This window comes from Clytia hemisphaerica, unplaced genomic scaffold (genome assembly GCF_902728285.1).
Source record: "Clytia hemisphaerica strain Z4C2 unplaced genomic scaffold, Clytia hemisphaerica genome assembly, whole genome shotgun sequence".
NCBI lineage: Eukaryota > Metazoa > Cnidaria > Hydrozoa > Leptothecata > Clytiidae > Clytia > Clytia hemisphaerica.
Window position 1 is genome coordinate 20669 of NW_027103551.1, and position 27196 is coordinate 47864.

The window sequence follows — 27196 nt, forward strand, 5'->3', positions numbered from 1 at the left end:
TTATGTGCCAGCTGGGTTTTTTATATCAATTTTGGAAAAAGCTGGTCAGGGAAAACCTGGAAAAGTCAGGGAATATTTTATTATGTCTTCCTAAGTAAGTCGGGGAATTTAGTTTTATAAATGCTTAAAATCAGAAGGCTCCTATCTAATCTAATAGTCTCTATTTTTCCAAAATATTCTGTGTTGAACCCAGCCATGATAGGTCCTTCTAGTGAAAAATACAGGACAATCTACCGTGAAAAGCACAGGTCAAAATCATATATCGACACTGTGCCGACCAATCCAGATTCTATTCAGCGGGCAATCAACGCAGAGAAAAGCACCCATAACGACCATCCAAGATCTTGGATTAAGTTCAAAGTTGATACTTTGATTCCCGTCGTTGAAAAGACAACTCAAAAATGTCATCAATGCTTTTTTTTAAGAGTCCGTGATTACTGTTATACATTTGGGAATCGTGTAAAAGATTTCTTTCGAAATAAACTCATTTCAATTACACTTGCAGGTTTCTGGGGAATTTGTAAATTGTAAACTGCATACTGATACAGTCTGGTAGACATTGACAATATGGTAATATTTACTCTTCATCTTTGATTTTTTCTACAATGATTAGATTGACACATGCGCGATAAAATTTCTATTATTGGTCTTAGTAAAAAGTCAGAGAAAATAATTGGTAATAAAACTTGGGACCCTGTAAGAATACAGTATGAAAAACATCGCAAAAAAATCAGGAAAAGACATGATGCGACTTTCTTTTTCGTTGAAGATCATAGGAGTGAGTGGAGATCCAATACGGAACGAGTTGTGGTTTTTGCCTCTGATACCCGGCCTTCGTTTGACCTGACCCATTATAACATCTTTTTTGCTCCTTCAAATATCCCGAAATTATAAAAAAGAAAGCTACGTAAACAAAAAATGCTACTTTACAACACAGCATAAAAATCATCAATGTTTATGTTTTTTTAGCATAATCATAATAAATTAAATGAGAAATATCATTCTATTCTACTGTAGGTAGTAAAGTTCAATCATAATTATTCGAAACGATAATTAATTTAGAACCGTTTTCTAGGAAAGGAAGTAAATGTCACAATAGAAATCGCTGTACTTCCTACTTCATTTCAAAACATTATCGATACATAATTAACATTCTTTGCATAATTAATAATTCTTTGCATAATTAATTCTTTGCATAATTTATTCGCCACCATCCATACGTAATTGACCTAACTGACTTGGTCCACATTTCATATTCCAAGGAACAGCTTCATCTAGAAAAAGGAAATTTGTAAAGTTTTAGTATATAGTCCAGAAGCAGCCAGCAGAGAGATTTTTAAGAAATATGTGTTCTTATCTTCTAGGAGACCCCCAGGAGACCACATGTCATAACCTTCAATTTTCTTATACAAATGATGTGTTCTGATTTCTAGGAAACCTTCATGGCACTATTTGTATCGCTCAACTTAGTGCTACCTTATGGTTGGATGTGTTCTGAAATCTAGGAAAAACATTTTTGCCAAGATAAACTTATAAGATATTTGTATTTTCCACGAAAGATGTGTTCTGAAGCTTTCCAGGGTTACTAGGCAACAAGATCACATCAATTTTCTCTTGCTTATACCCCTGTCTCCTTCAAAGATGTGTTCTGAAGCTTTCTAGGGTTACCTAGACAACAAGAACACGTTTGATGACCTTTATATCCCTGTCTCGTCAGAACACATCATTATTTCTAGCTGATTAATTTTCAAAGATCTTATCAGAACAGATCGAAATTCGTAGCTGAAACACAGAACACGGCTGTTTTCGATAGTCAAGCAAATAGAACCAACGTGTATTATTTCTCTTCTCTCTCAATAAAGAAGGGTTTAAGGCTTGGGGACACGAGAAGTTGTTTTCGCGTTGGTGCAATGCCCGGGGTGGGGGGTACTTAGGCAAATGGAGGGTACAGTAAGTGCCGCCCTTAAGGGTACCTTTTTTGGATTTCCACTTTTTACCCCCAGAAAGATCAAAATTTGGCCAAAATTGGTCAAATTGTCCCGGTAAGGGTCGTAAAATTCACAAAACGTTCCGTTTTCTTTCTCCTTTTTAGTCCCGGTAAGGGTACGTGGGTCGAAAGTTGGGTGGCACTCCCCCGTCAGCTTGCAACCCTAGTACCCCCCCCCCCCCTTCCCTGGGTGCAATACAACATGCACCATCCCACCAATCTGAAACGCTTTCTCGTGTTTCCCCCCTTTTTTCTTTCTACAAATAAAAGTGAGACACACAAATGTTATTAATAAGTGTTGTCGATGGAAAGACGAGAAAGCGTTTCAGGTTGGTGGGATAGAGCATGTTGCACCAACGCAAAAAAAACTTCTCGTGTCGTCAATCCTTAAGTGGTTTGTTGTTGTTTTTGAAGTGATCATTTCTTTTGGTTTGCAATAAACCTTTTCATACATTACGTCACGATCAACGTTTACCTAGTTTTCAAAAAATTGCTATATAGTAATTGATTCCCAGAGAAGTTCATAAAATTTTACTCTATTTTTAAAAGTAACACTTGATGACTCAAGAGATCTTAAATTTTCCTCCTTATCAGTACAGATTTATGATCACCTAGCCCGGGGTCCACTGAAAGCTTTTTTTATAGACTGGATGGCGCGATTAAGTGGCCCGGTAGTATATGGTAATATGCTTTTGCTTGTAAAACAGTCCGCCAGATTTTAGTTGTTTTTGGAAGTTAAAAACAGTATGAAGCAATGTTTTTATTTGAGAATAAGGGATTGAGAATCTGTTCATCGTGTTTGTTTCTCATTTTTGATTATACTTTTCAACTCCAAGTAGTTTTATTGTTATTTGGATTTTTAACATTTTTTTTCAAAATGACGACCTCGCCAAATGCTCCTAGTCTACTTCATTGGACTCAGCGTCATAAAAAATTATCAAAAAGCAAAGTTCAGCCAAAAGTAGACTCTAGTCTAATGATCACCTTGATAAATGGTTTCAAATAATTTATGGAAAGGCCTATTAGTTCCATAGATGTATAAAGCCCGAAGGGCTAGATGGAGCGCTTTAAGCTCCTCCAAGCAAAAAAAGTGAATATCGCAAAAAATATTACTGCTAATTTTTTCCAAAAACCCGCGAAGCTTCTAATTGGTCAAGCGCTGACTTGGCATACTTTTCAGCAAAAGCACAATATCAGCCCTTCGGGGTATCCAAAGATACCAAATTTATAAAAATTGAAGAATTCCTTCAAAGGTTATAGGTAAAAGTCTAAAAATCCTAACCTAAGAATGCTGTAAGAATATTTTATGATGATTTTCCCAAAAAAGTTAAGAATGTCAATGATGAAATGGATTTACACCATTCTTACAAAAAACAAGTTTAACGACGGGCCTACCCACACATGACAAACTTCGGTCGTCAAGAAGTTCATTGTAAAGTCAGTTTTTTTTTCAAGGAAAAATGAACACTGCTTTAACACCGTCCCCTTTTGAGTTACTCTCGGCTATCTAATAGCGGGGGGGGGGGGGGCGCTAATTAATTTTTCGAAAATCCAACACCTTTGCTTATTCAAAACCCTCTTGCTATTAAGGTACCCGAAAGTACTTTAAGGTATTGAAACAATAAAAATTTCAGAGAAATCTCTCTAAGCTTAGGAAATATTTTCTCTAAGGGTGCAGAGATATGTGCCTCCCGAGGTTAAATGTAGGCCGAACTTGTGAAACCTGAGGGATACTTGTGAAAACAGGTGACGAGTCCATGCTTTTTCATACTTGAAATATCTCTCAAAGAGATACAAACTTAAAGGTAATTCACTTGAAAGGGTCTCCAAAATCACTAAAATCGAAATTACCTTCTTAAAGTGTTACAAATTTCGGAAGTCTCATCATGTTTTGACCGAATTTGGTGAAACGTCGACAAAGATTTTGGGAGAAAAAATTCTCTGAAGGGTCCCAAAAAAATCAAGATTGTTTCCCGCAGCAATGTCAATTTTCGATGTTTAGCTCGGACATACCCGTCACCTCGCAAACCTAGTACCCCCTCCCCCAAAGTCTTTTACGGTCGTTGCATTGACCATTTTGACCAGCCATCGTTACTTTACACGTTTTTTCTATAAGAACAAACTCTATAAGAACATAAGGCTTCTGTGACCAAAATCTTAAGAACAAGTTAAAAATATTTGAAGTCTTTGTAGACTTTAAAACATCTGTTTTCTTAGAAAAAATGTACAAAAGTACTCAAAACAATGCTGAGAATAAGAAAATGTTAAGAACATTTTTAGGCTTGAAACTCGAAAAGTTCTGACCAGCCAACCGAACCGGTGAGACTAGACCATTCGCAGGCGTTTGCTCTACCATTGAGCTATGGGTTCATGTGGAACATGGATTGCGCCTGGGTAGAGCTGGAAGTGAAATCTTTTATAGCAATATATTTCGCAGGTCTATTGACCTTTATGAAACATTAGAAACTCATTTCATTTGGCGTGTGAGAGGAAGTCCCAGAGCAGATAACGTTCACTTGAAAAAAGTAAATCTGTCAATATAATCTATCCTCAGTATAGCAGCGACGATTGAGCTGCGCTAAAAAAACATTATCTAACAATTCTTAAGTAAAGAAAGCTTTACAGTATACAAGTTTTCATACCTATCTTTTTCGGGTAGGCGAGACCAAGGTTTTTCATAAGTTGAACAAATTCTTCTTTTGTTTTGGTCAATCGAGGATTCAAAGATTTTTCTTCGGCGACTGTGGTCACGTGATGTCCTGGTGGGAAATAAAAGGTTCTTATTGGTCAACAACAAAGAAAGATTACATCATATTAAACTAATCAGGATCACTAAAAAACCTCCAAGTCTCTTATCACACTCCCAGAAAGAGTGGCACAAAAGTACACAAGGACAAGTTCTTCTTTGCACCTCAATGAGCCCCATTTATATTGTATAAAGCAGGAGCGATCACAGATATCTGTAAAACCCGAAGGGCTAGATAGGCAACTTTAAGCTTTCTCCAGCAAAAAAAAGTGAAGCAAAAATTTGACTTTTCAAATTTCGTGCCGATGGATAGGATCTAGCATTTTAATTGTTTTCAGAGCACGAGATCAAAAAAATTAGGCGGCAAACGCTATTTCGCATCTCCCAAACCAGTGAAATTGCTTGTTGTCACGTGATTTCTTTGGTAGGAAATCCTACCAAAACTTGCTTCACTTTTGACTTTTCGATAAAGGCCGCAAATCTAGCCCTTCGGGCTTTACAGATCTGTGGGAGCGATGAACAAGTGGTCAAAGGGGTCAGCGTCGCAAACCAGAAGATTGAAGTTCGAAACCCCACTCCTTCAAATGATCTGTACAATTCATGGATAGACTAGCGGTCGGTTTGTGGACCCCGTGAAAACAATCGAAAGACTGTTTTTAAAAGTCCTTGTTTACTTGGCTATACCGTAATAGTGAACGTAAAAAAGGATATTTTTCCAAAATAAATTTAACGAATTCTATTCAAACTCAAAATTTTGAGAGCTCAGGCAAATCATTAATCTACAACTCAAAAATGTAGTCTCGAGAATCAATCGAGAGTTCTATATTATCAGGCGTAGATGGGAGAAGCGCAAATTTTCATGACAATGCAATTATCCGAGGGGTAAATCACTCGAAAAATTATCGTACACCTCTACAAAAAAAAAAAGTAAAAAAGTCAAATAGTCAAAGAAAAAGTCAAAAACTCTTAGAAAGAAGTCAAAATGTCAAATGAAAGTATAAAAAAAGTCTTGAAAAAGTCAAAAAATTTCTTGAATAGGCCGCAAAATCTATAAGCGGTGGGCGTTTTTGTCGGGAAAAAGTCAAAATGAAAGTTTGAAAAAAGTTGAAAAGTATCGTACACCTTTTTAAGTGATTTACCCCCTCGAATTTTTTGGCCATTGTATTCTTATGTTCTGATACACGCTTTTTTTAAATAAGAATACACTTTATAAGAATGTCCATGATGAAAATGGCCAAAAAAAATAAGAATATGGTAAGAATATCACTATCATGGAATTTAGCAACTGAACATAAGAATGTCATTTTTAAAGCTTTTTAACCTGTAGATTGCCAATTTCGATCTTAACCTAAGAATACCGTAAGAATATTTTTGGATGATTTTCGCCAAAAAGTTAAGAATATCCATGATGAAATGAAAAAACACCATTCTTATAAAAAAGGCGTGTATGTAGTTTGTTCTTAAATAAACGTGTATATAAATGAAATATATCTACTCAACGATCATACCATTTCCGTTCACTTTGTATCCCAGCTGACACGCAACGTTGTTTCAACGTTAATCTAACGTTAAATGGACGTTGTGAACGTTAGATAAACCTTGAAACAACGTTGCGTGCCAGCTGGGATAAAGATAATGCGACTGTCTCGTTTCCCGGGTAATCAGAGATTTTTAACGATGACCTATTGCTAGTCTTAATTCTTATTGGCCGATACAAAAGATTACATCATTTCAGGCCAATCATTTGACAGAGTAATAAAAATATCAAAGTTTTCTCAATAATAAGATGTTTTTGCTATTAAAATTCCCTGGAGTGTTAAAACTATTAAAATGCCAATTTATAAAATATCGAAATAATTGGATTGTAATTTTTGATTTTCGATTTGATCTTGATCTTTTTTGCAAATAAGGAGAGTAAAGAAGGGTAAACGAATGAAGTTCAAAATATATTGATAATCTTTTAGGTGTTTTAAAGTTTTTCAGAATTTAAAGGAATAATCAGATGGTTTGTAATATTTGGCATATGTCCTTCTATTGTCCTGAGCAAAATCTCAAAATATTTTTGCTTAACTAATTTCCAAAGTTGAGATATTTAAATTACATTTTTTCGGCTTTTAGGATGGAATTTAATCTCAACGTAAGAGCCGTGTAAGAACCTATTTTCAGAAATTTCAAATTTTGATATCTCGATTCTGGAAAATTGTTACACAAAAATACTTTAAGGTTTTACTAAAGAAGGAGAGGCCCCAGAAGGTTTCTGTAATCAACGAGATTGGGTAACTTGCATTAGTGGAGGCTAGCATGCATAGCCCTCAAATGAATGATTATGGTTAATAAAATACAAAATTAAATCAAAACAAAAATGGTAGAGTAGAGCTGCAAGCGGAGCTGTGTAGTTCATTTGTTTTGAAATCTTGCTGCTTTGATTGGTCAGTCGTTTGATGGCTATACAAGTTTTTTCTCCACAGATGCAAGTTACCCGACTTCACGGTAAATATTTCAAACCAACTAATTATCCCTTTCGGGTGAGCGATTGCGATCTTGGTAGTACTTCCACTTTATTTCATTGGTTCTATTTATACTGACACGATTAATTGAGATGAGCAATTTAGAAAATGAGCATTATGGAGGAGTGTACTTTCCATTCATGTTTTAATAAATCGGATCTCCTCCACAGATCACATTTTACAAACTTCTCGTTTCAGACGATTTTTCTGTCTTCTGTTTTTCTGTCAGTATAAATGGAACTATTGGATATTTTGATTTGTGAATGGCTTCTTAACGACAAAGAAAAAGCTTTAACAAAATCCATTTTGATGACGCCATAAAGGTTTTTTTATAAGAACAACCAACAGTTTTGAAGCCTTGGATGTTCTTAGTTTTTTTAGTTTTAAGTCTAAAAATGTTCTTAACATGTTCTTAATTTCACTATTGAGCATTTTTGTCTATTTTCCTAAGAAATCAGGTGTTTTAGAGTCAACAAAGCCTTAAAATGTTCTTAACTTGTTCTTAACATTTTGGCCATAGAAGCTTATGTTCTTATATAGTTTGTAATACAGTAACATTGGTGTAGTATAAATTTATAATAATCTCGTAACGGGATAATATCAGTTTATATAAATTAGACTTTGTCCCTTCAACATTATTTTCTGCATACACGCTTTTCATAAGAATACACTTTATAAGAATGTCCATGATGAGAATGGCCAAAAAATTAAGAATAATGCTAAGTATATCACCATCATGGAATTTTGCTATTCAAGCTAAGAATGGCATTTTTAGAATATTTTTAAATATAAATTGTCAATTACGCCTAAGTAAGGCTCACTCCTTTCACAAAAATGCCATTTTATGCTTGAGACGTATGTACTAAATGTTAAATCTAGTCTGAATTAGTATCCTAACCTTAGAATGCTGTAAGAATATTTTAGGATGATTTTCCTAAAAAAGTTGAGATGCTAATGTCCCAGAATGTATGCTCATTCCTTCTCTCCTTTTTAGTAGATAGAAGTAAAGAAATAATAAAAAGATGAATTTAACGCAAATCAATCGATTATCACGCCCCAAACAGGGTGTCTATAACATACATTCTACCCGATACAAAATCGATAATCAAAACCATTCGGTTGAAACAAACAAACGGAAATATCGGAAAGATGAACTGATCGATATCTCGAATAGATTAAGTCGTCATCAGCAAACATCAATCGGATACGATTCGATTAAATCATCGAACAATAACTCGATAAAATGCGAAGATGAATTGAATCGAATAAACCTTCGAGTATCACGCCCCTTGAATCGACACCCTTCGCCCACACCCGCCCGAGGCACACAAAAAACGCTTGTAGAAATGGAGAATTTTTTAAATCGAATGTCTACCCCAAAGCATAAGAAAGAACGTGAAATCAACAGAAAAGTACATATAGAGAGAAACAAGAAACTAACAAACAAAGATATCAACAGTTTATGTTCCCGTCTTAGTGATCCAAGATATGCGCGTACAAGAACACCTGACACTAGGAGGCTTTTAGATAGAACATTCTCGCCTGTGAATACGTACGCATGGCAAGGGGTTGCTCATAACTATGTAGATTGGAAAATTGTGTCGCCTTATAGTATGGAAATACCAGAAAAAGCTGAATCACCGATTGTACCGTAACTTGGTCTAATATCGACATCTCTGAACTAATTCCGACACCCTTTTTATCAGCTGAAATTGATAGAAAGATATCAAAGCTATTTTTTTGCTTTGTAGTCACTGAGGAAAAATCCTTTCTCAATCAGTGATTCAAACTTCCATATTAATTATTTAATTTGTAACGTAGCAAGAATTTTGACCTCCATGAACCCGCCTTATTCCCCTGGAGTATAGAGAGAAACAAGAAACTAACAAATAAAGATACCAACAGTTTATGTTCCCGCTTTAGTGATTCAAAATATGCGCGTACAAGAACACCTGACACTAGGAGGCTTCTAGATAGAACATTCTCGCCTGTGAATACGTACGCATGGCAAGGGGTAGCCCATAACTATGTAGATTGGAAAATTGTGTCGCCTTATAGTATGGAAATACCAGACAAAGCTGAATCACCAATTGTACCTTAACTTGGTCGAGCTTGGTCTAATGTCGACATCTCTGATTTAATTCCAAGACCCTTTTTATCAGCTGAAAGATCAAAGCTATTTTTTTGCTTTGTTTTCACTGAGGAAAAACCCTTTTTTGGAAATACCAGAAAAAGCTGAGACACCAATTGTATAAGATTGATATGTTTTAGTTTAAATATAAGGGGTCGTTTATAATCGTGTATAAATTTCTCGTCCGAGAATCGCCTGAACTGTGGGTCATGAAAAAGCTCAGAAATTTATTGATTTTATCAACCTCTAGCCTAGCCTGGATATCCAAACCGTGAACTATTTTACAGGCTAGTTTTTTTATAATCTTGTCTCTTGTTAACGGTTAACGGTCTACGGTCCACAAATATCTTATATAAAACACTACAGTCAAGCAGTGGTGTTTTGGCAGGGGGGTAGCTGAGCTTTTTTGAAGGGGCGCCGAAGAGCAAGGGGCGCGAAAAGAGATTTTTTTGAACGCTTCAATCTTAAAAATCATACTTTATGCGCCTTAAACTGCGCCCTAGGACCAATTTTACTGGGATAATTTTAAAATGCTTGCAATTTTTTTCGCCCGATTTGATATCGCAATACAGTTAACTGGTAACTTCTTTGCAATCTAGCTAATTTACTAGTTTTTTTGTGTACGGCAATATAGCATTATTAAATGAAAATCTAACTGCGCCCCAAGACCAATTTGCTGACAACAATTGAAAATTATAAAACATCAACTTTTTTGCTCGCATCGCTCGTATTACACATTGTTTCTTTAAGTTTCTTTTCGCTCTAGCAAGTATCAAATTTGTCTATTTTTATTTAGTGATTTAGGGCGTCTTGGCAGTCGATTTTCTAGTCATGGTGGGGCCTGTTTATCCCTTTTCCATACATCAAAAATATATCTACTCTTATCCACTAAAAATTCCCTTCCTCATTATGCCTAGGCAAATGAATAAGTAAAAGTTTTGAGACTGGTGGGTGGGGCACCACTTTGGAAAATTGGGGGTTTCATTTCATTATTTTGGACATTTAAAAAAATTGACTTTGGCCCCAGAAAAATTTTCCCACAGCGCCACTGCAATCAAGGTCGTGACATTTGAAGAAAAGGGAAATTCTCAAAGGTACGAAAAACACTTTATAAGAATGTTCATGATGAAAATGGCCAAAAAATTAAGAATATGCTAAGAATTAGACTGGAGTCGTTTATAATGCGTGTAATACTAATAATACCAATACTAATAATAATAATAACAATAATAAATGTCCTGAAGATGCATAAATTCGACTCGACAACCATCAGTTTTATCGAAACAACCATGAAAGAATGGAAAACTTCAATCACACTTCCATTTCACGAAAGCACGATTACGACAAACGAACTTTCAATCAACACAGGCATATTCCAGGGAGACAGCCCGTCCGGAATGTTGTTCATCATGTCCCTGCTACCATTGTCATGGTTATTAAAACGATCGAACCTCGGATACCGATTCGCCAACAACACCATATCCCACCTGCTATTCATGGACGACCTCAAGCTGTATGCATCAAACGACCAACAACTGCGTCAAATGATTGCTATCGTCAAAACCTTTAGTGATGACATATGCATGCAGTTTGGGATCGATAAATGCAACAAAACCACCATCATCAGAGGAAAGATCAAACCATCAGAAGACATCACTCTCAATAACGGCGAGCTCCTAACATCTCTTCAACCGAACCAACAATATCGATATCTAGGATTCAAAGAACATTTTACGACTGATAAAGAAACGAAATCGTCATTGAAAAAGGAATATTTCTCCCGACTTAAAATGATATTAAAAAGTGAACTTTCCAGTAAACATCTAATCAACGCCATCAACATGTGGGCAGTACCGGCACTGTCATACGGCTTTCCAATACTGGATTGGTCCATAACCGAACTTGAAATCATCGACCGCGAGACACGCAAGATGCTGCAATCGTTCCACGCAATGCACAGCCAAAGCGACATAACGAGATTATACATCCCAAGAAAGGAGGGTGGTAGAGGTCTGATAAACTTAACTGAACACTTCAAAAACTCGATCATCAACTTCAGTACCTATTTGCTATCAACCAATGAAGCCCTCCTCAACTTGGTTTCTGATTGGCAGACCTCTAGAAACGCAAAATCGATACATGAAAGGGCGCAAATCTATTGCCAGGAGCTCGAGTTTGAAATTGAACAAATGTCTACCCTCAACAAACAACAACGGAAAAACAAAATTAAAAATAAACGAACTGATATGAAAGTTGAAACTCTAAAATCGAAAAATCTCCACGGGCAGTACGCTAAGCTTCTTGACGAACCACACATAGACAAACAAGCCTCGATGCATTGGCTAACTGCAGCTTCACTTAAATGTGCGACCGAATCAGCCATATGTGCAATACAAGAACAAGCGATAACGACAAATTACATCAAAAAACACATCTTCCACACAGAAGAATCAGACATTTGTAGAGTTTGTCGAAAAGAAAAAGAAACGATCCACCATATCATAAGCAGCTGCGAATCCTTAGCACCCACCAAATATCTTGAACGCCACGACAATGTATGCAAGTACATCCACATGCTTCTCCTGAACGAGTACGGTATCCTCGATAAAGTGATTCCCTGGTACCAACATCAACCAAAAATTGTCGAACAGAACGATCATGTTAGGATACTGTGGAATTTTCCGATCCAAACTGACCACCGTATCCAATACAACAAACCAGACATCGTTGTTATAGACAAAATCAATAAAACCGCCAACATAATTGACGTTGCCATCCCAATCGATTACCGTGTTGCCCAAAAACGCCTAGAGAAGCTAAGAAAATACTCAGACCTCTCCACCGAAATAAAAACTCTCTGGCGATTGTCAAAAGTTAATATCACTCCAGTCATTATTGGTGCTATGGGTTGTATGTTTAAATGCTTTGATAAGGATATTGAAAAACTAAATCTTGAGGTACTAAAATTTGATAAATTTGAAGCTCAAAAAATAGCCTTGTTAGGGACAGCGCATATAGTGCGAAATTTTTCTCACTTAGTCTAATTTTATACTACTATTAGAATCTTATCCACATTCAATACTCCTAAATAAAGTTTCTTAATTTCTCAGAAATATCACAGCTTCATGATGTAACTTCAATCTCTGAACAGCTCCACAAGCGTGAGCCCAATAGATTGATATTGCAACATGAATACAGAGTTTTTGGGAGAATCCACGTACAGGATTCACTTAGAACTCTCTTTGAGATGCGATTTTTTCCATTTCTTCTTGATATAATTTCAATTTCCGATTCTCTCCACAAGTGCGAGACAAATGTGAAATTGAAGTTATAACAAGAAGAAATAAAGTGAATGGGGGAAGTTTATCTAACAGTACCCCATATCACGCAAAATTTCTTTTTGTTTCAAAGCCTGCCTGAGGAAGGATTCATAGGCTAGGAAAATATTAAAAAAAAAAAAATTATATTATTTGATTAGGAATTTATTAAAACTAATTCTATTCGTATGAAACAAACATCATAAATCATGAGACGCAATCAAGCTTGTTCAGAATCCTTATCGAGTCACCAATGAATATTCTGTGAATCTTTTCAGTGTTTTACAGCGTCTTTTCGAACATAAATCTAGTCCCAAAATCCGGAAATTATAGTCCAGAAAAATATTATCTAATATATACTGTTTATTATATCTTTTAGTTTATTTATATATATATCACTTTATTTATATCTAGGAACGAAACCTATCTAACGATCTGAAGCGGAATTCGCTTTTCAAATCACAGTGTGCTTTTTAGCATCAGGGAAGTAACCATAGCTTCTTCAAATCAAATTATCAATTTACGTTTTTAAACTGATGTGTGAAAAGCTCCGATTTTTTTCTCGATCAAATACACCTCAGGGTAATTCATGTTGCTACTATTTAGTACGAGATGTACTCTTTATAATTTATAAACAGGAAATCTCTATTGTACTTTTGAATTTATATAAGGAAAGAAATGAGATAATAATAATAATACGGGATTTAGTTTGTATAAACGACTGGAGGAATCCGGTGTTCCAGCCTTATAGATACCCCGGCTAGCTACGCAGAAACTTGCGTAGCGAGAAAACAATTTATAAAGCAATAACAAACTCTCAAAACAAAATCAACTCAAAATGAAAAACTTTCAATACACAAATCCACACACATTTTTTTCTCAAGAATTATTTTGAGCGGGAAAAAATTATAATACACGGGTTTCGAATTAAATCTGGCGCGAGAGAAAAAATCAAGTAAATAAAAGGAGCGATAAGGGGAAATGCCTTATAAAAGGTTGATAGATTTCCTTTCTTCTCTTTTGAAAGCCAGGTGTTCATTCAAAAGATGTTTTTCTATTTTAAATTCAATAAAAGAAATATGATTAAACGATTGACTTTTTATTTTAATGTTTTTTGTTTTCATAATGACCCATAAAAGTCTATCAAAATGGAAAAATGAGCTAAAATTGCTTGATACACGGCCAATTTTCGTTCTGTTTACTTGATATTTTTCGTGCAAATTTACATGGGATCAAAGCTAAAGCTAAGCAAAAATTTAATTCGAAACCCGTGTATTGCAATATTGACATTTTTCTTTTGTTTGGAGTTAGTGCACAAAGGTTTCTAGACGACTAAAATTGTTCCCTTCATTACTTTTTGCTTTATTTCTACTATGTATAAATTAGTCGTCTAGCTTGCTAGACTAGCTAAGAATATCACCATCATGGAATTTTGATATGTATGTACTAAATGTGAAATCTAGTTTGAATTAGGATCCCAACCTAAGAATAATACTGTAAGAATACTTTAGGATGATTTTCACAAAAAAGTTAAGAATATCCATGATGAAATGGACTTACACCATTCTTATAAAAAAAGCGTGTATTTTTAACTTTTTTGGGAAAATCATCCTAAAATATTCTTATAGCATTCTTAGGTTAAAATCCTAATTCAGACTAGATTTTAACATTAAGTTTATACGTCTCAAGCATAAAATGGCATTTTTGTGAAATAAGGAGAGAGCCTTTGGGGGGTAATTGACAATTTATAAATGAAAACGCTTTAAAAATGGCATTCTTAGCTTGAGTAGCAAAATTCCATGATGGTGATATTCTTAGCATCATTCTTAATTTTTTAGCCATTTTCATCATGGACATTCTTATAAAGTGTATTCTTATATAAAAAAAAGTGAAATGTTCTTTACAGAAACTACCCAGTTTTTGCTCACAAAAAGTTCAAGAAAAATATTTTCAAAATTTACCATTACCATTACTGTCAAAAAATCGGTTTGTTTTCTCAGAAAACATTACGTAATGAAATATCACGAATACTCAAAACTAAAGTAAATTTAAAACAGACTTTTCTTTTGACGGTTTCCGTGTTAGTTTGGAAAAGTTAGTAAATACACGTTTTTTTATAAGAGCATCCAAAGCCTTGGGATGTTCTTAACTTTTTGAGTTATAAGCCTAAAAATGTTTTTAGCATGTTCTTATTTTTGCAATTTTTTTTGAGTATTTTTGTCAATTTTTTTATGAAATTTGGTGTTCTATAAAGTCTGCAAAGACTTAAAAGTTCTTTTAACTTGTTCTTAACATTTTGGCCATCGAGGCCTTATGTTCTTATATAGTTTGTTCTTATAAATAACGTGTAGGGGGTGTTTTGATATGGTCCGACGGGGAGGGGGGAGTTTACGGAAATAGAAAAATCACCAAACAGAGGGGTGAGTGCGTTAATCAGACATCGGGAAATACTGTAATGAATGGTGAATATGGGTTGTGAATATGAATGTTGTCGTTTTCGAGTTTGGTAAGCTAGTTGTTGGCAAGGGTCTACCCATGGTGCATCCATCTGATTGTCGGTAGAAGTTAGATTGGAAAATGAAACATCTTGCCGACATCTACCTTACCAAACTCGAAAATGACATCATTCATATTCACAACCCACCATTTTATAAACGTTATGTTAATAATGTTGACAAGGGTAACTGATGAGGGTGATGACGTCATTGTCTGCCAAAAGATTGGAGAAAAAAAGTAAGTAAATAAGGTAAATACCTTAACCCTTTTTTCTCAAAAGTAATTTTTCTGCTTTTATAATCATGAGCTGGGTATACATGTTTTTTTTTTCTTTTATAAGCTTTTATAACGTTTATAAGCATATATAGGCTCACTTTTTTGTACCTAAACAATGGCTTTTTGTCTGAGAGCAATAGAATGCTAAGCATAATGTAAGCCTCATATAGGAACTGACACTTGCTTATATAAAAAAGCATGTAAATAAAAATCTTCCAGTAGCAAAAAGATCTTTCAGTTTTTAGAGAATGATTGAAAAAGATGTCAAAGTAGGAGCACAACAACGTTCTGATCTTTAAACCCGGGGGGTACTAGGGTTGCGAGCTGACAGGGGGTGCCGCCCAACCTTCGACCTTTGGACCCTTACTGGGACTAAAAAGGAAAAAACAAAGGAAAATTTTGGAAATTTTACGACCCTTGGTGGGACTAATTTGACCGTTTTTGACCAAATATCGATCTTTCCGGGGGTAAAAAGTTAAAATTTTCCTATTTTTTCGACCCTTAGTGGGATTGAAATTTGACTTTCTGATTTTCTCGACCCTTAGCGGGACTTTGGAAATCCAAAAAAGGTACCCTGAAGGGTGGCACATACCGTACTCTCTATTTGCCTAAGTATCCCCCCCCCCCCGGGTCTTTAAAAAATATAAGACATACCGTGAATAGCACAGGTCAAAATCATATATTGACGCTGTGCCGACGAATCGAGATTCTATTCAGCGCGCAATCAACAAAGACAAAAGTAACCATGACGACCATCCAAGATCTTGGATGAAGTTCAAAGTTGATATTTTTATTTCCGTTGTTGAAATCACAACTTAAAAAGTCATCAATGCTTTGTACAAAGAGTCAGTGATAGAGAATCATAACATAAAGTCTGTCAATTATTTCGATTCAATTAACTTTGATTTCCTCTACATTGATTAGATTGACACATGCGCGATAAAATTTCTATTATTGGTCTTCAGAGGTTAATATATTCTTTGAAAACTTAACCTCTGATACTCAGGGTATATAAGACATATAAGTTTAATTTCAGAATTCAAAACATAAAGTAACTGTTTAGAGAGATTAGTGACAAAAAAAAGCTCCATAAGTCTTTTACCATTACCTTTATAATCGTGAGCTGGATATAAATGAAAATCTTCCGGCAGCGAGAAAATTTTTGAGTGAACTGAATTGTAAAGCATTTCTGGATCGCCTAAAGAGAGAAAGACATGAAAATTTTATAAATAAATCGCATGTTCTTAACTTTATATGTATTTTAGCCCTGAAAATATTCTTAAATGTTATTGATTTCACGATTTTGTGAGTATTTCTGTGCAATTTCCAAGAAATTGTAGATTATTCTTTGACCATTGAAGCATTATGTTCTTACTTATATAGCTTGTTCTTAAAGAAAAAGAAACATTTATAAACTTATAAAATTGCACTCTTTCGTCTCACTCAAAGGGGGCTTGGCTATGACGTGCCATATGTCATTTTATTATTTTCAGGGGTCTTGCCTATGACGTGCCATATGTCGTTTTATTATTTTCAGGGACATTGCCATTATGTTAACATTTTCGTTATGTCTCAAAGTCCTTTTTTCTTGACATCTCAAAGTCAACTTTTCGTGACATCTCAAAGTCAATTTTTCATGACATCTCAAAGTCAACTTTTCGCGATGTCTCTAAATCCTTTTTCTTGATATATCAAAGTCAAATTTTTGCGACATCTCAAATTTCAACTTTTCTCGACGTCTCATATTCATCTTTTAGGTATGTCTCTACAGTATCTCAAAAGGTTATTTTCTTCGCGCGCGCGTTAAAGTGGCACTCGCTTTTGCTCGTCGCCCGCGCGATCGGGACAGTTTAAATAAATATTAAATTTACAGACTGGAAGTTTTGGATTTTTATTTAAAATTTTTCAATACACACTTTTATAAGAACAAACTATATAAGAACATAAGGCTTCGATAACCAAAATGTTAAGAACAAGGAAAATAGACAATGATCCTCAAAAAGTGACGAAAATTAATAGGAACATGTTAGGAATATTTTAGGCTTAAAAATCAAAAAGTTAAAAACATGCCAAGGCTTAAAAAATTTAGGATGTTCTTACGAACATGGGTTAATTTATAGGACCTCCACCGAGGTTAGTCCAAAAGAAGGACTTAGACATCGCGAAAAGTAGACTTTGAGATGTCGCGAAAAAGAGGCAGGATATTTTTCGAGTTCAGAAGTTTCGAGTTGGGAAGTCGGTGAGATATTATGAAGTCTACGGCAACCGAAAGTTTTAAAATTTAAATAATGTTGCTCAAAAGTAAAAATTTCAAATTAGCCAGCACCAAACATATTATTAGCTTTTAACACCCTGAAAATGGTAGGGTGCTGGCTAGCAAAGCCAAAATAAATAGTACTGCTATGTCAACAACATGACACGTTTTATAAAAATATTGACAAAATCTTTAAATACAACGATTGTCAAACAAATTCCCCGAAAAATGATGATCAGACTAAGTAATATATACTTATAAGTGATGCATAATAAAAAGTTGACAGTCATTTTATCATAAAAAAATCGTAGAGATAACTTTATAGAGCTAGAAAAATAATGACACTTTCTTTCGTTATTTTAACATTTTGGAATTGACACTTTTTAATAAAAATTTTGTATTATATAAAATACAATGGTTCTAAGGTAAATTCGTACTAGTAATCTCATGGTTATGAGGGAAATTCGGGATAAATTTCCCGAGGTCAATTTTGAAATTTTTTGAAATTTCCCGAGTGCAACGAGGGAAATTTAAAACATTTCGAAATTTGACCGAGGGTAATTTATCCAGAATTTCACGAAAACAAGCATGGGATTCCTTGTTAATTTCATAGTTTGGATTGAAATTCTAACAATTCTGAAAGACATCAATTTAACACTGGAAATCAATCTGAAAATTTAAAAAGAGGTCTCAGAAAAGTCATAGAAACGCGAATCGAGTTTTAATTGGATAGTATTCCATTTACTTAAGCCTTTGAAGTTAGTAAGAAAGTCAAAAATCGTGATGATATTCCAAACGAAGAAAATTTCATATTTGCGGGAAATTACAAAATCTAGGAGGGAAATTAAAAAAGCTAGGAGGGAAATTACAAGTTCGCGGGAAATTTCAAATTAACGTAAGCAAAAACGTCAATCGAATTTCAATCAACCATGAGATTAAATCAAGAATTATATTGATACTCAATTTGATGCAGGGGAAATATAATTGGATACGAATTGACGGTGGAAATGGCTTTTCATGTTTTCAGTACACGCGAAAAGTTGACTTTGAGATGTCGCGAAAAATGAATTTAAGATGTCGCAAAAAGTTGACTTTGAGATGTCGCAAAAAGTTGATTTTGAGATGTCGCAAAAAGTTGACTTTGAGATGTCGCGAAAAATAAATTTGAGATGTGGCGAAAATTTGACTTTGAGATATGGCGAAAATTTGACTTTGAGATGTCGAGAAAAGGATTTAGAGACATCGCAAAAAGCTGACTTCGAGATGTGGTGAAAAATGAAATTAAGATGTCGCAAAAAGTTGACTTTGAGATGTCGAGAAAAGAATTTAGAGACATCACAAAAAGCTGACTTTGAGATGTGGCGAAAAATGAATTTTAGATGTCGCGAAAAGTTGACTTTGATAAGACCAATTTGGTGAGGGGCAAATCACTACAAAAATAGTGTACGAGGTTTATGTTGTATTTTTGATTTATGGATTACACTATTTATGATTTATTTGTGATTTACTTTTGATTTATAAATTTGTGTACGAGATTTATTTTAGTGATTTGCCCTTCGCAATTTGGTAGGCTATAAGTAGGAAAATTGAGATAAGCTAATCATCAACAAAAACTTTCTGGTCCTTATAAAAACAGAGTTTGTTGCGACCTCCTGGGGAGGGAGGGTATTACACCCCTGTCTCATTACTTCGGTGGAACTTTTTCCCTCAGTGGGGATAGAAAATCTATTGTTTCCAGCTAAAAAATTCCAGTGGGGATGGTTTTGAAGTGCAATTTTTTTCATTCAACTTCCAATGGGGACAAAATCATAGATTGATTTCCCAGTGGGGATGGAATTTTAGGGATTTTTTTCCACCGAGGACGATTTTTTGGCCAATTTTTCCAGTGGGGCGGGTCTGGTGTTACTTGGATGAGAAACAATCTAAATTTCAAAATATATGGAAGAGACCTAATTGCGGGAAGGGGCGCTGCTTTAAAATTGGATCAATTTATTATAAGAATATAATTATTAAGTCCGAGATTAGGCGAGGCCAATTTAATTTCTGTTGTTTTGCGGGCCAAGCTACCCAAAAAAGAGGGTCGGTCGATCGGCGAAAAAATAAAAATAAAATTAGAATTTCACCTATGAAATCTCCTAAAAAGACAGCAAAACTTGACAAAAATGTGAAGTAGAAAAAAAAACAAAAAAGGTCTTCATGGATAAAATGGAAAATTGAGCAAAAAATCTTCAAAACTTTAGAGAAACTACCAAAATTTTGAAAATTTAGCAGTCTGTAAAGCATTGAAAACAAAAATAATTTTTATTTTTATTTCGATTTTTGTACTTTCAGGGTCGGTGTGACTAATCTTACAAAGAAACTTCCTTTTAACTGTCTCAGCAGTTTTCATGTTTGTTTGTTGAGCAATTTAAAGTACAAAGTACACTCTTCTATTTAAGCTTTTGAGCAAGTATATAAACAAACCAAATTTCGAAATTAATGTTACTATATAATCAAAAAAAAAAACAAAAAAAAAACTACGGAATTATTATCGGTATGTTAAAGCAACGATGTAAAAATAATAGATAACCAACTATCTCTAGAAGGCACTTCTCCCAAGAGAACAACCATTGTTTTCCTATTGAAATGAGCACTCCTTTAAATAGCTCTGTGTACAGTGCGTGTTATGCTTTTAGCTAGATTTTGACACACTTTTTGACATCCACTGAATTGATAGAAAATTTGAATTGTTATTTACTGCAAATTTTGTAATTTTTTTCAAAAGATAAAGGTACCAATCTTTAGACAAATTGACTACGGATCGGCCTGATACCACTTAATCTTCATCTGGATAAATAAACGCTCATAAAATGATGTTATCTGAAAAATATATGTGTGATTTGAAGTGCGATATCTCACGAATGAAAAGTGCATGAAGGTTGCCTGATACAAAATAAACAGATGAATGTTTATCTAGAACAATAATATCTAATTAAAAAATTCCTTCTGTGAGGCTGCCTATAGGAAAATACACTTTTTCTAACCCAAATTTTGGAAAAATATACATCACGTGATCGATTCTGTCCAATAGAAGGTTGCAAATGAAGCAAGTTTTTATTTAATTGCACTTTTTACGATGCAAAATGTCATTAATATTTTTACAACCGTAACACGGATGTTTTTTGAGAATCACTGTCTCATCATTAAATCTACAAATATCAGGCCAAGCACATACCTTTTGATAATTATTTGTGATAAAGTTTAAAGAAGAAAAGATTTCCCTACTTTAAAAAAAAATTGTATATATTTGATAAAGAAAGCTTTAAATTCAGGATATTCAGGATCTTTGTTTAAGTTCTATGAAAATTAGACTTACAGAATAAGCTTGTGATAAAATTCAGCATCTTTTTGCTGGAAAACATCTAAGCTTATTCTAACCAATCTACTTTTCACGAACTCTCATGATCCAGGCACAACAGACAAGCATAGACATAGAGACAAAAACGATTCTAAATGATATCACTCCATAGCTCTGCCATTGATCTGGCTGTCTTCATCTTTAATTCTTTGCATATAATGAAATAAGTGAAGTTTTTCTCTTCCATAAGTTCCATGCTGTATCAGTAAGTCTGTCCTAGGTCCTCTCCCTCAAAAAATATTTTTGTTTTGATTTTGTTTGTTTCTCCCTGGCAACATTCGAATGCTCAAAACATTCTAATAACACTGCAATGACCTCAGTAAACTCAAGTGTGCACACGTTTGAATTAAGTGTGCGCACATTTGAATTAAGTGTGCACACGTTTAATAAGTGTGCAAAACTGAAGTTTCCCATCCTTTTCACTTGCACACTTAAATGTGCACATTTGTGTTTTTTGCACATTAGAATAACACAGTTGTCCATCAATGTGCAAGTGTGCACATTTTCAAAACAAACTTTGAATCATGTGTGCATATGTGCACTCTATCGCTGCACACTTAATCATTCATTTGCACATTTGATTACACATTTGCTCATTTCTGCACACTAACTGCGGCAAGACTCCGAAATTATTTAGATGTATTACATCTAAAGACGTTCCGTGTAGCTTTAGATGTAATACATCTAAATTGACTATATCATTTAAATGAAATACATCTAAACAAGTGTAAGCGAGGAGGCATGTAGAATGACGTAATCGTTCCCGGAAATAAAATGGTAGATTAGCTGCTAGACTAAATGTCGTTGCAAATTTTCACTGCATTTTACCCTTTATACTTTTACTTACCACTTACTGGACTAGCTATGACTAGGTATTGACATTCTTTTAGTTTTAATAATTTTAGAGAAAAGAGCTAGAAAGAATTGTCAACAGTTAAACATAATGCACATGCTATAAATTCATTAAGATTCGATTGTATACAGACAACAAACCAACTAGAAACTATAAAGATTACTACTCTTGTTTTGGATGGAAGGATATGGTTGATGTTGTTGGATGAGAATTATATGCCATACGGTTACGATTCCCTGGATGACTACTACATAATTGACAATTGAAATATTCACCTTATTCAAGGTAGGTTGGATGACATTCATATTTATCCAGGCCCCCGGCCCGGCGGCGGCGCGTTCTCCTAGGATCGATCATCTGACAGTGTTCAGGACGGATCAAAATGTGATCGATGGATTACTTATCAATCGGGATAGGAGATCAATACTCAAGATTTTTTAAGCTTTATGATCAGTTATCGATTATACATCGATCTGTTATAATATCGATGATCAATATGCTTGAACTTTAAGCGATTTTATGACCGATGCATTATCAATTTATGCTCCATAACTAATCGATATACTTGATTGGAATACTAGCACGATAAATGATCAACAAAGGATCGATACTCAAGACTTTTTTATGGCTAAATCTTCTATCGATCCTTTATCCAGATTGATAATTTGTAATCAATTGATCACATTATATCGATCTGTTATTGTCCGATGATGATCAATCCTATCGAGCACGCGGGGCCTAGTATTATAGCTATACTTAAAAATTATTGCAAAGTGAATTATTTATATATGGAGTGAAGCAGTTTTGCACATATATTTACACGTTTGGGAGAACGCATCATAATGATGCTTGGAAGTTGATCAAGTTCTTTGGTTTTAAATGTTTGTTTACTGTCAAATGAAAATAGTTAGTTCAAACAGTGACAAAGGATTTTCATCATTCCTCGACTTTTAGAGCAAGTATCTATAAAGTTATAAAATAAGGTCAATCAATGAGAGGTTTTTGCAAGTGCGTTGGCGAGAGGAGTGCTCTTTTAGATAGGATAGCTCTTTTAGATAGGATAGGTAAGGATAGGAGGTAATCAAAAAGGCGGACAAACCACGTCACGGCATGGCCCAAACATGTTCAGGCCTCTGGATTAATATTTTTTAAGAAATGGCCTGCACAGGGCTATGTTCGGGCCGGATTTTCCAGATTTTTTTACCAACACTGCTTCGCTTGTCTTATTTCAAACAAATGTTTGGGGCAATTTAGTCACACTTTTTTGCAACCCAAATATAGTCTGAACCTGTCTGAACTGGCCCAAACATGTTCGGGCCATGCTGTGGGTCGTTCAAAAAGTTTACGAATTTGTCAAGAAAACGAATCAACACCACTGGCCAAGAAGGACCCCAACAAACCATCTTTGTGTTTTTGTTTTGTTGTTGACTGTGTTTTGATTTTGACAAACAATGCGATTCAAATAAAAACTTTTGATAGTTCAATGTTTGATTTTTTAAAGACTATTTACATTAGAAGATCTAGAAGGAGAGAAAGAGACGTTTGAATATATAATTCATTGTAATTGAAAAAAAACAAAGATCAATCGAACCAACCAAACATGGTTGACTATCAATCGAATCAATCGAACCGTATTCAAACGCAATTGAACACAATTGAATATTACCCAGGAATCAGCCATTCAATCGAGATTCAATTGTGTTCGAATTGCAATTATTTGATCGTGTTCGATTACATTTGTTTGATTTGATTGCAATTTTTGTTAGAAGTTGTTCGATAAGCACTGGCTGGTACCAGTTCTATTTTTTGCTAGAAAGAAAACCAATTAGTAATTACTAGTCAAAAGAATTAGAGTTACAGGTTTTCTAATGAATTAGTGTTGTTCTTAGGAAAGATTTGTATATATTTTTTTTAACATAGAAGTTTATGTAAAATATCTCTTTTTTTTCAGAATGATATAGGGACAGGGAAGATCAAGCATTACAATTTCAATTCACTGATGAGCTGTTTTATTTTTGCTTTTACTTTTTTTGAATAGACTATTCATTGCTAAATGCATTTGGTTTGATTGAAAATCTAAGTACTTTGAATGCTATAATATACAAACTGCCATATAGTAAATTCCTTTGACATCATCATTAAAATGATTTCTCAAACTTAATTGATATATATAAATAATATATATACTAACTGACCAAAAAGGAATTCTTTTGTAAAAAATTGAAATTTTTGTAGAAATTTTTGAATTTTTTTTCTAAATTTGGATGAAAGGCCTGATTTTACAGAAATTTCATAGGAAGGATTTCCAAAGTTTTTTCTAGAATATATATTTTGTTTCCAACAGTTAGTACTTATGATGTTGTGGAGTAACTGATTGCTCCCCCCCCCCTGCTATCCCTAAATTTTATCATTCCATCTGCATAGTAGCTTTTTAGTTACTTGTGCTGTGGCAAACCAATTCAAAAACTTTCTACACCCTCTGCTACCTGTAGGAAGCTGTTTTATGCACTGTTTGTTTTCTCCCTTCAGGAAAATCAAAATGGAGAGGGGTATCAGCAGTGACCTTGGTAATAGAGACTTGGGTAAGTAGATTATTTAATAATGTTTGGCTTTTAGGAGAGGCCTTTATTAGGTAATTTGTATCCCAGTCCACTTTTTCAGAACCATTATTTTATGGGTCAATTATTAGGGTTTTTCAGTTTTTCTTTTCACTTAAATCCTCTGTTTAATTATGAATGAACCTTTCAAATTACCCTCATTGATAAAAATTTTTTTTTAATGTTAGGGTATCTTCTACATTTTGAACAATTTTACTGTAATAATCTTTAGAAGCTTTGGAATTAGACGAAGTACAAGGCATTGAATTAGCAGGACTTGAAAGCTTAAAAGATGATTACTGTAATGATGCTGATGATGAAAGCATGGAGAATGAAACAAGAAAAAGGAAGCAGCGAAATCAAAAAGAAAGAGTGATTCGGTTGAAAAGAAATGCTGACGGATCAAGAGCGTATCCATTTGCTGGACAAAAAAGAAAGATGAAGCAACTTATTAAGTTCTATTGGTGGAGTTGCTGGAAGATTTAAGGCATATTTTCACAAGTATAGCTGCTTTCAATGAGCACATTTACATTTACCTTGGACTAACTATCCAATTCCCCTCGCATGACATGGGTTGACCTGGGTGAAGGTTCGTTCACTTGGTCGGGCAACGCGAACACAACTATATTATTGTGGCCTAAGACGGTCATCGAAAAATTGTTCTATTCGCGTCACCCGCCCGCATCAAATTTTCCGCTGATTTTCCGGCGCAGAGATGCAGAAAAAAATCTGGGAAGAGTAATTTGTTCTTTTAAAGTATAGCTTTTTTCTCAATTGCTCTGACGACCATCGAAAAATTGTTTTGCTCGCGTTACCACCTGCCCCTGAGTTACTGGCCTGATTAAAAAAAACCTGGGAATGTTTTTGACCGCCCGTCCGCCGTATGCATTTTTAACACCCGTTGCGACGCGAACAGAGCATTTTTTTGATGACCGCCTAATTTATTTTTCTGATATTTACAGCTTGGTCTACCTAGACCCCTTGTAAACCCAAGGTCGGGAAATTTTTAACGTTGCGTATTTGAATTGATGAAGTGCGCATGTGCTCCCTTCTGATATTGGAATGCAAATCGCTCTAGGTAGACCAGGCTGTAAACCAGGCAGAAACATCAAAAATATGACCAGACGATCTCAATCGAATGGAATCGACGATCGAACCAGTCGAACCAAATCGGACGCAATCGACTGATTGAAATTCGATTGTCGAACGCAACCGAATATCAATGGAATAATACCGCAATTTTCAGATTCGATTGATATTCGATTGCGTTCGATTGATGTTCGATTGCGTTTGATTGCGGTCCATAGTGGGCCACACCCCTCCAACCCCCACCTGAAAAAGGTCACCCCCACCTACATAGGGTTACCCCCACCTGAAATCTCATATCAGCCCAACCCCCACCTTTTTCAGCAACCCCCACCAAAATTTGTAAAATCTTCGAACCCCCACCTGAAAATTCAGTTTATCCTTTTTTCCTTTAGGAAACATATGTCGTCATAGGTAATGGATATAAAGAGATGTGCTTTGTTTGAACACTCACTCATTAAAATTAGTATTAGTTTTCTTTTAGGTTTTTGAAGTTGAAAAAGACAAAAAAGTACAAAATCAACAATGTTAAATACAGAAAACTTGACAACCCCCACCTGAAAAATGTTACCCCCACCTACATAGGGTTACCCCCACCTGAAATTTCTCATCAACCCAACCCCCCCTTTTTTTAAAAATCTGAAAATCCTCAACCCCCCCCCAGAATCCAGGGGGGGTGCCACTGCTGTTCCCCTCAGGCACAAAATCGTCGATTCTGTAGAGGTCACGAAATTGCCGAGTACAGACGTCAAAAAAAAAAAATTCAAAATGGCTGCCGAGCGAGCACTGACAAAAACAAAAAATTAGGAGTTTTCAACTGCCTACTACATCAGAATAAGACAGAGAAATGCAGTAAAATAAAAAGTAAACAAACCTTGAACCTTTTGTTTGTCAAAATAAGGGAAATATTCTAGCTGCAGTAATGTTCACATTCAGAAATAAATCCATTTTCCACCAGACCTACAACAAGGTTTCAAACCACGCTGCGGCATTACTGGCAATGAATTCTGACTTAAAAAATGTTGGTCCAGTTCCCTAGAAAGGGTATGATTACACTTCCAAATGACTTTTTTTTACAATAACATTTGTCTTCTCACAAATCCAAAAATAAAGGTTATAAAACCAACACGGGGGTCAACATTCTTTACAACAAACCGTCAGATCAAACTTTATAAAGATCAACCACGTAAATGTCACTTGTTTTCCTGATATCTGAATAATATTAAAACCTTTCTGTATATATTTGGTTCTTCAAAACCATTTCCCTTTCCCACAGCAGGCTTTAAAGTTCATCAGTCGAGTACTATTGCAAACTAGGAGAAATGCGTGTATTTCGCTTAAATAGGATGATTTATCCTAAATAAGATAAAATCGATAGCTTAGTTAGGAGAAAAAGCAGAAAAAGTTGATTTTCTGAACAAATTCAGAGATCCGCGTCAAGCTTTGCATAAATTTAAGAAATTTGGAGCCAGTATAGTATGCTTGTGAAGTCTGATCCATCAGTCAGCGTGCGTTCAGAAGTTATTCAACTTTTGACAAACTTCAGATT

The 27196-nt window shown here is 34.8% G+C and overlaps 1 protein-coding gene across 2 annotated transcripts; it reads right to left on the reverse strand.

Moving 5' to 3' along the window:
- Window positions 1–576: 576 nt before the first annotated feature.
- On the reverse strand, window positions 577–26912 carry LOC136800127 (uncharacterized). 2 transcript variants are annotated; one of them, XM_067056739.1, is made up of 4 exons: window positions 26522–26912; window positions 16569–16658; window positions 4630–4746; window positions 577–1274 (listed from the first exon to the last, which is right to left on the reverse strand). In XM_067056739.1, the coding sequence occupies exons 2-4, from the start codon at window positions 16645–16647 to the stop codon at window positions 1201–1203; spliced, it is 270 nt and encodes an 89-aa protein (XP_066912840.1). In that variant the 5' UTR covers window positions 16648–16658; window positions 26522–26912; the 3' UTR covers window positions 577–1200. The 2 variants fall into 2 exon arrangements, with proteins under 2 accessions (XP_066912840.1, XP_066912839.1); XM_067056738.1 differs by lacking the exon at window positions 26522–26912 and adding an exon at window positions 21070–21714.
- Window positions 26913–27196: the final 284 nt, after the last annotated feature.